We start from the raw sequence: 13,824 nt of genomic DNA on the forward strand, positions 1-13,824 counted from the left end.
CTGTACTCTGACAACTCCACCTACATCTGGTACACCAACTCAAAGGGACCTGTATCACCACCTGTACTCTGACAACTCCACCTACATCTGGTACACCAACTCAAAGGGACCTGTAGCACCACCTGTACTCTGACAACTCCACCTACATCTGGTACACCAACTCAAAGGGACCTGTAGCACCACCTGTACTCTGACAACTCCACCTACATCTGGTACACCAACTCAAAGTGACCTGTAGCACCACCTGTACTCTTGACAACTCCACCTACATCTGGTACACCAACTCAAAGTGACCTGTAGCACCACCTGTACTCTTGACAACTCCACCTACATCTGGTACACCAACTCAAAGTGACCTGTAGCACCACCTGTACTCTGACAACTCCACCTACATCTGGTACACCAACTCAAAGTGACCTGTAGCACCACCTGTACTCTGACAACTCCACCTACATCTGGTACACCAACTCAAAGGGACCTGTAGCACCACCTGTACTCTGACAACTCCACCTACATCTGGTACACCAACTCAAAGGGACCTGTAGCACCACCTGCACTCTGACAACTCCACCTACATCTGGTACACCAACTCAAAGTGACCTGTAGCACCACCTGCACTCTGACAACTCCACCTACATCTGGTACACCAACTCAAAGGGACCTGTAGCACCACCTGAACTCTGACAACTCCACCTACATCTGGTACACCAACTCAAAGTGACCTGTAGCACCACCTGTACTCTGACAACTCCACCTACATCTGGTACACCAACTCAAAGGGACCTGTAGCACCACCTGAACTCTGACAACTCCACCTACATCTGGTACACCAACTCAAAGGGACCTGTAGCACCACCTGCACTCTGACAACTCCACCTACATCTGGTACACCAACTCAAAGTGACCTGTAGCACCACCTGTACTCTGACAACTCCACCTACATCTGGTACACCAACTCAAAGGGACCTGTAGCACCACCTGAACTCTGACAACTCCACCTACATCTGGTACACCAACTCAAAGTGACCTGTAGCACCACCTGTACTCTGACAACTCCACCTACATCTGGTACACCAACTCAAAGGGACCTGTAGCACCACCTGAACTCTGACAACTCCACCTACATCTGGTACACCAACTCAAAGGGACCTGTAGCACCACCTGCACTCTGACAACTCCACCTACATCTGGTACACCAACTCAAAGGGACCTGTAGCACCACCTGCACTCTGACAACTCCACCTACATCTGGTACACCAACTCAAAGGGACCTGTAGCACCACCTGTACTCTGACAACTCCACCTACATCTGGTACACTACCTCAAAGTGACCTGTAGCACCACCTGTACTCTGACAACTCCACCTACATCTGGTACACCAACTCAAAGTGACCTGTAGCACCACCTGTACTCTGACAACTCCACCTACATCTGGTACACCAACTCAAAGGGACCTGTAGCACCACCTGTACTCTGACAACTCCACCTACATCTGGTACACCAACTCAAAGGGACCTGTAGCACCACCTGCACTCTGACAACTCCACCTACATCTGGTACACCAACTCAAAGTGACCTGTAGCACCACCTGCACTCTGACAACTCCACCTACATCTGGTACACCAACTCAAAGGGACCTGTAGCACCACCTGAACTCTGACAACTCCACCTACATCTGGTACACCAACTCAAAGTGACCTGTAGCACCACCTGTACTCTGACAACTCCACCTACATCTGGTACACCAACTCAAAGGGACCTGTAGCACCACCTGAACTCTGACAACTCCACCTACATCTGGTACACCAACTCAAAGGGACCTGTAGCACCACCTGCACTCTGACAACTCCACCTACATCTGGTACACCAACTCAAAGGGACCTGTAGCACCACCTGCACTCTGACAACTCCACCTACATCTGGTACACCAACTCAAAGGGACCTGTAGCACCACCTGTACTCTGACAACTCCACCTACATCTGGTACACCAACTCAAAGGGACCTGTAGCACCACCTGTACTCTGACAACTCCACCTACATCTGGTACACCAACTCAAAGGGACCTGTAGCACCACCTGTACTCTGACAACTCCACCTACATCTAGTACACCAACTCAAAGGGACCTGTAGCACCACCTGTACTCTGACAACTCCACCTACATCTGGTACACCAACTCAAAGGGACCTGTATCACCACCTGTACTCTGACAACTCCACCTACATCTGGTACACCAACTCAAAGGGACCTGTAGCACCACCTGTACTCTGACAACTCCACCTACATCTGGTACACCAACTCAAAGGGACCTGTAGCACCACCTGTACTCTGACAACTCCACCTACATCTGGTACACCAACTCAAAGTGACCTGTAGCACCACCTGTACTCTTGACAACTCCACCTACATCTGGTACACCAACTCAAAGTGACCTGTAGCACCACCTGTACTCTGACAACTCCACCTACATCTGGTACACCAACTCAAAGTGACCTGTAGCACCACCTGTACTCTGACAACTCCACCTACATCTGGTACACCAACTCAAAGTGACCTGTAGCACCACCTGTACTCTGACAACTCCACCTACATCTGGTACACCAACTCAAAGTGACCTGTAGCACCACCTGTACTCTGACAACTCCACCTACATCTGGTACACCAACTCAAAGTGACCTGTAGCACCACCTGTACTCTGACAACTCCACCTACATCTGGTACACCAACTCAAAGTGACCTGTAGCACCACCTGTACTCTGACAACTCACTGACACTAGAGAAGCTTTACCAAGTTTAATTCTTCCCAAAGGGTTATTACAGCTGTAATTCAGACCCCCCAAAAAATCTCACACAAGTACTGATATTTAACTCTTTCTCCAAGGCTGAGTCTCCTCCTCCACAACCGAACAGCCAATGCATCCCTGTTGCTCGACAGAACCTTAGTGATATCTGTTCTTCCTCACTTCGTCTAACCTGACCTCTACCCCACTATATACCTTCCTCCTATAACCCTTAGCTTCTGGTGTAGAGCCTCTAAACCTTAGCACTCCATCAGTGACATGAATAACTAACATTTCATATTCTCAGAACCCAACAATACATATGAAATGAGTAAAGCAGTACAATATGTAAACAGTATTAAAGTGACTAGTGTTCCATTATTAAATTGACCAGTGATTCCATGTCTATATAGGGCAACAGCCTCTAAGGTGCAGGGTTGAGTAACCGGGTGGAGGCCAGCTAGTGATGGCTGACTAAAAGTCCACTCCGAATAACTCTTCTCCGCCAGCGTCATCTTGGAGCAGCCTCTGGGATAAGTTCAATTGCCCTGGGGGGTATGAACAAAGGATCCAATTCGGGAAAGTTGTATTCCTGGTCATAATGCTGGTGAGTTACATTGGACCCATAATAAGTCATATTGGACCCATAATGGATTACAACAGCTCTCCAATGTAATTTCTTGCTCTCGCTCTTACACAATGTGCAGGCGCAATCCCATAACACCTTGTACACATGATTTACTGATCTCTTAAATGGACAGTTTCATCTAGTGGATAGAAATGAATACAGCAATGTGTTTTAACCACCTGACTACATCAGGCCATGACCTATACTGCAGCAAAGAGAGTGGACACAGGCGAGCAGGATGATGTTCACTACACAGGCGAGCAGGATAATGTTCACTACACAGGCGAGCAGGATGATGTTCACTACACAGGCGAGCAGGATGATGTTCACTACACAGGCGAGCAGGATGATGTTCACTACACAGGCGAGCAGGATGATGTTCACTACACAGGCGAGCAGGATGATGTTCACTACACAGGCGAGCAGGATGATGTTCACTACACAGGCGAGCAGGATGATGTTCACTACACAGGCGAGCAGGATGATGTTCACTACACAGGCGAGCAGGATGATGTTCACTACACAGGCGAGCAGGATGATGTTCACTACACAGGCGAGCAGGATGATGTTCACTACACAGGCGAGCAGGATGATGTTCACTACACAGGCGAGCAGGATGATGTTCACTACACAGGCGAGCAGGATGATGTTCACTACACAGGCGAGCAGGATGATGTTCACTACACAGGCGAGCAGGATGATGTTCACTACACAGGCGAGCAGGATGATGTTCACTACACAGGCGAGCAGGATGATGTTCACTACACAGGCGAGCAGGATGATGTTCACTACACAGGCGAGCAGGATGCTGTTCACTACACAGGCGAGCAGGATGATGTTCACTACACAGGCGAGCAGGATGATGTTCACTACACAGGCGAGCAGGATGATGTTCACTACACAGGCGAGCAGGATGATGTTCACTACACAGGCGAGCAGGATGATGTTCACTACACAGGCGAGCAGGATGATGTTCACTACACAGGCGAGCAGGATGATGTTCACTACACAGGCGAGCAGGATGTTGTTCACTACACAGGCGAGCAGGATGATGTTCACTACACAGGCGAGCAGGATGATGTTCACTACACAGGCGAGCAGATTGATGTTCACTACACAGGCGAGCAGGATGATGTTCACTACACAGGCATCCACCACAGAAACCAGGAAGTGCCTGTCTGTTGCAAAATAGACTGTTTTTGAGAAACATTGATGGCTGTTGTGTTGTTGAGATGCCAGTAGAGAGCGATGTAGTACAGTCCACTGGAAACATGTTTTAGTGTAGCTGGTGAGACCTACAGAAGTGCAGAGAAACCACAGGCCTATTGGTACGGTCCAATTATGTTCACATGTTGTTTATAAGCACTTCAGTGGCGTGTTGGTTGTCAGGAAAAGGCATCAAGGGTACAGGAAGCCAGCTGTGCATCAACATCTTAGACCCTCAGTACATCTGGTTGGTGTCAACCACAGAACTCACACTCTTCTGTTTCACACAGCCAGTATAAGGTCTCCTACCAAACTCCTCTCTTCGCTCTGTAAGTACCTTTTACATTACCATTCTACTTGTTCTTGGTGGTTTGTTCTGCAGAATGAACACCTTCCTAATATTGAGTTGCACCCCCCCATTTACGCTCAGAACAGCCTCAATTTGTCAGAGCATGGACTCTACAAGGTGCCGAAAGCCTTCCACAGGGATGCTGGCCCATGTTGACTCCAATACTTCCCACAGTTGGCTGAATGTCCTTTGGGTGGTGGACTATTATTGATACACAAGATAAACTGTTGAGAGTGAAAAGCCCAGCAGCGTTGCCGTTGTAGACACAAACCAGTGCGCCTGGCACCTACTACCATACCCCGTTCAAAGGCACTTAATGAATATTTTGTCTTGCCCATTCAGCCCCTCTGAATGGCACATGTACACAGTCCATGTCTCAAGGCTTAAACATTCTTCTTTAGCCCGTCTAGTCCCCTTCATCTACACTGATTAAAGTGGATTTAACAAGTGGCATCAATAAGGGATCATAGCTTCCCCTGGTCACCTGAGCAGGTGTTCCTAATGTTTTGTATACTCGGTGTAGACGGTCTTAAAAAGGAAGTATAGTTCTGTATCAGCTACTTGTGTCCTGACCCATGTTCCCTCTAATGTTTTGGGGCACTGAGCAAATTTGAGGTCTTGTGAGTGGAAACTTGAACATTGTGAGAATTGTGTGCAACCTCCAGCACACATTTACAGTGAACACTGAGGCTTTACCCTTACAGTTACAGACCAAGTAAAATATGAATTAATTCATGCCAAGCCTTTCATGAGGTAAAAACACATTTAAAAGTCTCATGTAATGTAGGCCTGCATTGAACACCACATATAGCCTACTAGCCGGCTATTGTGGTTATTGGAGCATAAAGTAGACCTACCAACAAAACCAATGGAGCAAATCCTATAACATTTTCACATGGAAATAGCTTTTAATTTCTATGATATAGCCTACAAGTAGCCTATATGTGGTGTTCAATGCAGGACTATATTGCATGAGACTTAAATTGTTACAAGACAGCCCCCCCCCTCCCCCCCCCCCCCCCCCCCTCTGAGAATAAAACAGATTCAGACCAATACATTAATAATCATGCTGTGTGTCACTTCGGCTCCTCTCCTTGTTCGGCGTCACCGGCTTTCTAGCCAGCACCGCTCCATTTTTCTTATTTCCATTTGTTTTGTCTTGTTCCATACACACCTGATCCCTAATCACATTGCATGTATTTAGTCCTCTGTTCCCCTCCATGTCTTTGTGTGAAATTGTTGTATGTTATGTGGGTTTATTGTATTCTGTGCTGTCGTTTTGGATCGGAATAAAAGTGTGTCTGTTACTACACGCTACTCTCCTGCACCTGACTTCGCCTCCCTTACACACCCTTAACACTGTGTGCTAAGTATCAGGTGTAGTTATTTCGCCAGTTATCAAGTGTTTTAGTTGTCTACCTTTATGTGTCTAAGACTGCAGGGTGGGAGATGCAACAATGGCCTTGAGAACAGCAGGAAGTGTGTTGGTGGTCTTTCTCTGGTCTGTGGCAGGTATGGACTCATTCATTTCTTACCCTCTTTCTCTGTATTGTTCAATCTACATATAGTGCCTTCAGAAAGTATTCACACTCCTTGACTTTTTTTCACATTTTGTTATCACAGCCTGAATTTAAGATTCATTGAGATTGAGATGTTGTGTCCTACATACAATACCCCATCATTTCAAAGTGGAATTATGTTTTAAGCAAGTTTTACAAATTCATAAAAAATGAAAAGCTGAAATGTCTTGTGTCAATAAGTATTCCACCCATTTGTTATGGAAGCATAAATATGTTCAGGAGTAAAAATGTGCTTAAGTTGCATGGACTCACTCTGTGTGCAATAATAGTGTTTAACATGATTTTTGAATGACTACCTCATCTCTGTACCCCACACATACAATTAATTATCTGTAAGGTCCCTCAGTCGAACACGGAATTTCAAACACACTGAATTTCAAACACAGATTCAACTACAAAGACCAGGGAGGCTTTCCAATGCCTCGCAAAGAAGGGCACCTATTGGTAGGTGGGAAAAATACAAATAAATGGAATATCCCTTTGAGTGTGGTGAAGTTATTAATTACACTTTGGATGGTGTATCAATATACCCAGTCACTATAATGATATAGGCGTCCTTCCTAACTCAATTGCCGGAGAGGAAGGAAACCGCTCAGGGATGAGCTAATGGTGAGTATAATGGTTGTGATGGTTGTGATTGGAGAAAACCGAGGATGGATCAACAACATTGTAGTTCATCTACAATACTAACCTAAATGACAGAGTGACAAGAAGGAAGCCTGAAAGGAATAAAAAATATTCCAAAATGTGCATCTTGTTTGCAATAAGACACTAAAGTAAAACTGCGAAACAAATGTGACAAAGAAATGTACTTTGTTCTGAATACAAAGTGTTATGTTTGGGGCAAATCCAACACAACACATCACTGAATACCACTTGTGGTGGAGTCTAGGGATATGGCTTTTGCTGTTCTGTTCAGGGACTTATATATATATATATTGTTTTACTTTTACCACTTTTTCTACGCAATTGGTAGTTGCAGTCTTGTCCCATTGCTGCAACTTCCTTACGGACTCCGGAGAGGCGAAGGTCGAGAGCCATGCGTCCCCCCGAAACACACACAACCCTGCCCAGCCGCACTGCTGATTTGTTTAGGGACTTTCCAAAACCACTATGAGCCCGGTGACGTCACGACCGGCTGAAAGGACCTGGGGAGAGGTGGCGCGAGTGAGTGCGTAGGCGGGTGTGTTGCAGAAGGAGAAGAACGATAACGAGTAGAGAAGAGCCGAATTCAGAAGTTAACATACATTGGAATAAGAGGACATACTATATCTGGAAGAGGATTGTTCCATACCCCAGAATGACTGTCATTTTCGCTTTTGGTTTTAACGTAAATTCAATCGATGGAGGTAGCTACCACTAAAGTTACCAGCCAGAGTGGCGTTAGCTAGTTACCCTCCAGAGTGATGGACATCACACTGTTGTTGTTTTTGTCGCACGGCTTTGTCTTGTCCAGGTCGCAGTTGTAAATGAGAACTTGTTCTCAACTGACCTACCTGGTTAAATAAAGGTAAAATAAAAATGATATTAAACAATCTAAGGGGCTGCTACAGTCGGTTATTTTTTAACGTTTCACCCTATACTATTAGGAATGGTGCCACTACTATTAAGTACTGTGGCGAGGTTAAATGTGTTGGGCAACAGGGACACAGCTCTGTTTGTTACTCAATCTCCCAGGGCTGATCTGAGAGAGACTTGTTGTCTAGCAATGATTAACAAACTATTTGGCAGAGCTTGAAGATTAAAAAATATATATCATGGTCAAATTGTACAATCCAGGTGTGCTAAACTCTTAGACTTACCCAGAAAGACTCACGGCTGTAATCACTGGCAAAGGTTCTGCAACAAAGTATTGACTCAGGGGTGTGAATACTTGTGTAAATGAGATATTTCTGTATTTCATTTTCAATAAATTCAATAAATAATAAAAACGTGTTTTCACTTTCATTATTGTGTGTAGATTTTACCTTTATTTAACCAGGCAAGTCAGTTAAGAACAAATTCTTCTTTTCAATGACGACCTAGGAACAGTGGGTTAACTGCCTGTTCAGGGGTAGAACGACAGATTTGTACCTTGTCAGCTCGGGGTTTGAACTTGCAACCTTCCGGTTACTAGTCCAACGCTCTAACCACTAGGCTACCCTGCCACCCCAATGGGTGAGAAACAAATCTAGTTAATCCATTTATAATTTAGGCTGTAAAACAACAAAGTGGAATAAGGCGTATGAATCGTTTCCGAAGGCCCTGTATATATCTACCTACAGTACGCTAGACTAACCAAGGTAAGCTAGCTTTACCATAGACCTACATACAATTCGAAAATGTCATTAAACAATTAAGGATAAGTCTTTCACACCTCACTGAGTGACACTTCTCTATGGATTCTTATGACACTCAAATCAGCAACTACGGCAACAAAGTGTGGACAAAAAAGCCAAGTTATGGTGTCTCCCAGCAACGCAGTGTGGGGACAGAGGGTAACACTGACCTGTAGATCCACCTGTCCTCTGAGTGACAACCCCAACCCCACCTACATCTGGTACAGGAATGAACAACGTCTAGATGAACCCACCATTCAACAATACTCTGTTATCAGTTATTTTACACACAGTTACTCCTGTGCTGTAAAAGGCCACGAGGATCTGCACTCTCCTGCAGTGTGTGAGTCTGTAACTTCAGTATTTTTTGCAAAAGATTATTAGGATTATTCATATTTTGAAATTTGCATCTTACCATGATTCTTACTATCACTGAAGTGTTATTGTTCAGTCCTGAATGAACTGATTTAAAGATAATTGACTAATTGATGAAACCGATGGGTTACTTTGGTATTTTAGGTGTTCTGGGTCAGAACTGTTTCAACGTGACTTACATCCATCAGAGTATCTGTGCCTTGAAGGAGTCAACAGTGGAACTGCCCTGCACATATCAACATCCAAGTTATCATGTAGTCTCAGAACCAAACTGGTATATCCAAGAGAAATATAATGAAGCGCCTAAAATCCTGAGCTCGGTGCCAGAGTATGCAGGTCGTGCTGAGTACCTTGGAACTAAAGAGAAAGACTGCACCCTGAGAATCACAGACCTGAGAGAGAGTGACTCAGCTGAGTACTGGTTCACATTCAAGACTCGGACGCAACTCGATTGGTATAATTTCCTTCAAAGAGAGGAGCGTGTCAGGCTGTCTGTCACAGGTACACCATTATGTGATGCCTAATCAGTTACATTCAAGTATTTTGACCTTAGTGGGAATGGCAGTCTGTATAATATGAATGTTTTGCTTTATATGATTAGAATTGTTGTGAAGGAACGTACTACGGTATTTTTAATCCCAGGCCTGCAGGTGAAGGCGTCTTCTGCCATGGTGACAGAAGGAAAGGCGGTGATACTGACCTGTAGAACCACCTGTACTCTGACTGACAACCCCAACCCCACCTACATCTGGTACAAGAATGGACAACTCGTGAACACCCAAGATAACTACCTGTTCCTAGACCCAGTCAGCAGAGAGGATGCAGGCAGCTACTCCTGTATTGCAAAAGGATATGAGAATCTCCACTCTGCTGACGAGACTCTCACTGTCATTTGTAAGTATTTGTAAATAAATGACCGTTTTAAACTTGTACTGTGTGTGCTCTTGTATTGAGTTGAGTTCTTTTAAACTCCTGAACTTGAAATACCCCCAAACCGCACAATGAATTTGCTCGCTTTTTGGTGCTGCAGATGGTTAATAGATTAAGATCAATGTCACGTGTTTGCAAGAAAGAGGACCAGAGATCTAGTCTCATCGAATCTAATCAAATTGAATTTGTCACATGCACCAAATACAACAGGTGTAGACCTCACCCAACAATGCCGTTCAAGAAATAGAGTTAAGAAAATATTTACTAAATTAACAAAGTCAAAAATAAAAGGTAACGCATAAAATGACATAACACTAACGAGGCTCAATAAAGGGGGTACCGGTACCGAGTCAATGTGCGGGGGTACAGGTTAGTCAAGGTAAATTGTACGTGTAGGTAGGGATAAAGTGACTATGCATAGGTAATAAACAGCTAGTAGCTGTAAATAGTCCAGGTGGCCATTTGATGAATTGTTCAGCAGTCTTATGGCTTGGGGGAAGAAGCTGTTAAGGAGCCTTCTGGACCTAGACTTGGCTCTTCGGTACCGTTTGCTGTTCTGGATGGCAGGAAGCTTGGCCCCAGTGATGTATTAGGCCGTACGCACTACCCTCTGTAGCACCTTAGGGTTGGATGCCGAGCAGTTGCCAGACCAGGCGGTGATGCCACCGGTCAGGATGCTCTCGATGGTGCAGCTGTAGAACCTTTTGAGTATCTGGGGACCCATGCCAAATCTTTTCAGTCTCCCGAGGGGAAAAAAGTGTTGTTGTGCCTTCTTTAAGACTGTCTTGGTGTGGTTACGTCAGAACCTATTGTTGAAGTGGCAGCATGATGTTGACTGTGTACACTTACCCCTCTGTCTTCGTCAACACCAGATGCCCCCAAAAACACCTCAGTGTCAGTCAGTCCCTCTGGTGGAATAGTGGAGGGCAGTTCAGTGACTCTGACCTGCAGCTGTGATGCCAACCCACCTGTGGACAAATACACCTGGTACAAGAAGAATGTAACCTCACCAAAAGCATCAGGACAGAGTTACAGCATCACTAACCTGATCTCTGAGGACAGAGGAGAATACTACTGTGAGGCTGTGAATGAAGTTGGTGCCCAGAATTCTACATCTCAATTGATAATTATAGCAGGTCAAATATGGTTTAATCATTCAAATATTTCAGGCTACGCTATATGGTACACGTGTATTCATGTTGTCCATGTTGGTTTAGGGAAAGAAACATCTGTGAAGAATGCAGCTACAGGTATCACAGTGCTTGTTCTGGTTCTCATCCTCTGTCTCTCTGGCTTCATGTGGTTCAGGTGAGCATCTTGTCATTTCACTTTATCATTCTGATATGTTACTAGCTTAATTGTTGTTTATTCATTCATTCTGTCAATTACTCCCACGTTCATGTGCGAAACAGGAAGAAGGCCTCCACATCCACCTCTGTCAAGAGGGACACAGCAGACAATGGACAGGTGAGTTAAGATCACATCATATTTTTTAGTTTTCTTTCAGATACTGCGCTTGATTAGGCTTCTCTAGCACAATGGAACAAATGGAATTTTGTTTCCCCATCAGGTAAACTCATGTCTTGTTCATGTCAACGTCGCAGGCATGGCCATGACCCCTAATGCAGCACAGAGAGCAGACACAGACAGCCAGGATGATGTTCACTACGCCAGCATCTACTTCTCTGGCTCCAGTATCCATGAAGTGCCTCTGTACTCGACCATCCAACTGCCTCGACCCCAGAAAGAGGATGTCCTGTACGATGTTGTGAAATTCAACCGCGCCAGTGCTGCCACCCAGTGAGCCAGGCCATTACATCAAATCCGAAAATCTCATAATTAAATGGTACTTGTACTTGACAGTTAGGAATGCATATAACACTTGTATGTTATGCAGACCAGAAGCTGCGTGGTTTAAATGTATTAAGATATACAATGATTTAAAAGTTGTTTATTTTAAATGTATTAACATCTATACAGACTATAGGGTGCCTGAGGAAGGCCCCCAGCATCAAGGACCCCACACACCCCGGCCACGAGCTGTTCACACCCTTACCGTCGGGCTGACGGTATCGGAGCATGAGGTCTGATATCAACAGGCTCAGAAACAGTTTCTATCTACAAGCCATCAGACTGCTTAACACTTGAACTGGACTGACCACTGTCACACTGTTTCTTTGCACACAGAGAATAATGGCGCCAGAGGGGATGGCTGCCATTTTACAGGCTCCTAACCGATTGTGCTATTTTGTGTGTTTTCTTTTCACGCTGTTTGTAACTTATTTTGTACATAATGTTTCTGCCACCGTCTCTTATGACCGAAAAGAGCTTCTGGATATCTGAACAGCAATTACTCACCTCGAATTGGAAAATGTTTTTTTCGTTAATGAGTCTGACGCAAAGGATATACTGCTGCTGCCAGACCAGGACCAAATCCTGTCATTCGCATGAAGAGGAGACAGAGACAGGGGCCACAGATCCAGGTGCCTTGTGAGAATTTTCGGCGAGTGTGTAACCCGCCTCTACTATCCGTCGTATTGGCCAACATGCAATCACTGGAGAATAAACTGGATGAGCTCCATTTGAGACTATCCTACCAACAGAATATTAGAAACGGTAATATTTTATGTTTCACCGAGTCGTGGCTGAACAACGACATAGATAATACACAGTTGGCTGGGTTTTCTGTGCTTCGGCAAGACAAAACTGCTACCTCCGGTAAGGCGAGGGGTGGTGGTCTGTGTCTATTTGTCAATAACAGCTGGTGCGGGATGTCTAATATTAAAGAAGTCTCAAGGTTTTGCTCACCAGAGGTAGAGTACCTTATGATAAGCTGTAGACCACCCTATCTACCAAGAATCTTCGTCTATATTTTTCATAGCTGTCTATTTACTGGCACTAATACCACACTCAGCAAGCTGTATAAGGCCATGAGCAAAAAAGAACATCCTCATCCAGAAGCGGCGCTCCTAGTGGCCGGGGACTTTAATACAGCAATACTTAAATCAGTTTTACCTCATTTCTACCAGCATGTCACATGTGCAACCAGAAGAAAGAAAAAAAACTGTTGACCTTCCTTTACTCCACACAGAGATGCGTACAAAGCTCTCTCTCTCGCCCTCCATTTGGCAGATCTGAGCCTAATTCTATCCTCCTCGTTTCTGCACTGTGATAATTATTATTTGAACCTGCTGGTCATCTATGAACATTTGAACATCTTGGCCATGTTCTGTTATAATCTCCACCCAGCACAGCCAGAAGAGGACTGGCCACCCCTCATAGCCTGGTTCTTCTCTAGGTTTCTTTCTAGGTTCGGACCTTTCCAGAGAGATTTTCCTAGCCCCGTGCATCTACACCTGCATTGCTTGCTGTTTGGGGTTTTAGGCTGGGTTACTGTACAGCATTTTGTGACATCAGCTGATGTAAGAAGGGCTTTATAAATACATTTTATTTGATGATGATTTGCTTGCAAGCAAAAACAAAAGCAGGAAGTACCAGTGAGTCGCTCAATACGGAGGTGGTCAGATAACATGGATGCTAAGATACAGGACTGTTTTAATAGCACAGACTGGAATATGTTCCCAGATTCATCCGATGGCATTGAGGAGTATACCACCTCAGCCACTGGCTTCATCAATAAGTGCATCGATGACGTCATC

The 13,824-nt window shown here is 44.9% G+C and overlaps 2 protein-coding genes across 2 annotated transcripts; both read left to right on the top strand.

The window, feature by feature from the left end:
• The first annotated feature begins 3,232 nt into the window (after positions 1–3,232).
• On the top strand, positions 3,233–8,465 carry LOC116358797 (nodulation protein O-like). Its single transcript, XM_031810986.1, has 3 exons — positions 3,233–4,942; positions 6,397–6,474; positions 7,519–8,465. The coding sequence occupies exon 1, from the start codon at positions 3,603–3,605 to the stop codon at positions 4,608–4,610; it is 1,008 nt and encodes a 335-aa protein (XP_031666846.1). The 5' UTR covers positions 3,233–3,602; the 3' UTR covers positions 4,611–4,942; positions 6,397–6,474; positions 7,519–8,465.
• A 177-nt stretch (positions 8,466–8,642) lies between these two features.
• Positions 8,643–10,273, top strand: LOC109886449 (protein turtle homolog B-like). The gene is made up of 4 exons (XM_031811040.1): positions 8,643–9,203; positions 9,380–9,736; positions 9,878–10,129; positions 10,266–10,273. The coding sequence occupies exons 1-4, from the start codon at positions 8,930–8,932 to the stop codon at positions 10,271–10,273; spliced, it is 891 nt and encodes a 296-aa protein (XP_031666900.1). The 5' UTR covers positions 8,643–8,929.
• Positions 10,274–13,824: the final 3,551 nt, after the last annotated feature.

The sequence above is a fragment of the Oncorhynchus kisutch genome, unplaced genomic scaffold (assembly GCF_002021735.2).
Source record: "Oncorhynchus kisutch isolate 150728-3 unplaced genomic scaffold, Okis_V2 Okis01b-Okis20b_hom, whole genome shotgun sequence".
In the NCBI taxonomy this organism is placed as follows: domain Eukaryota; kingdom Metazoa; phylum Chordata; class Actinopteri; order Salmoniformes; family Salmonidae; genus Oncorhynchus; species Oncorhynchus kisutch.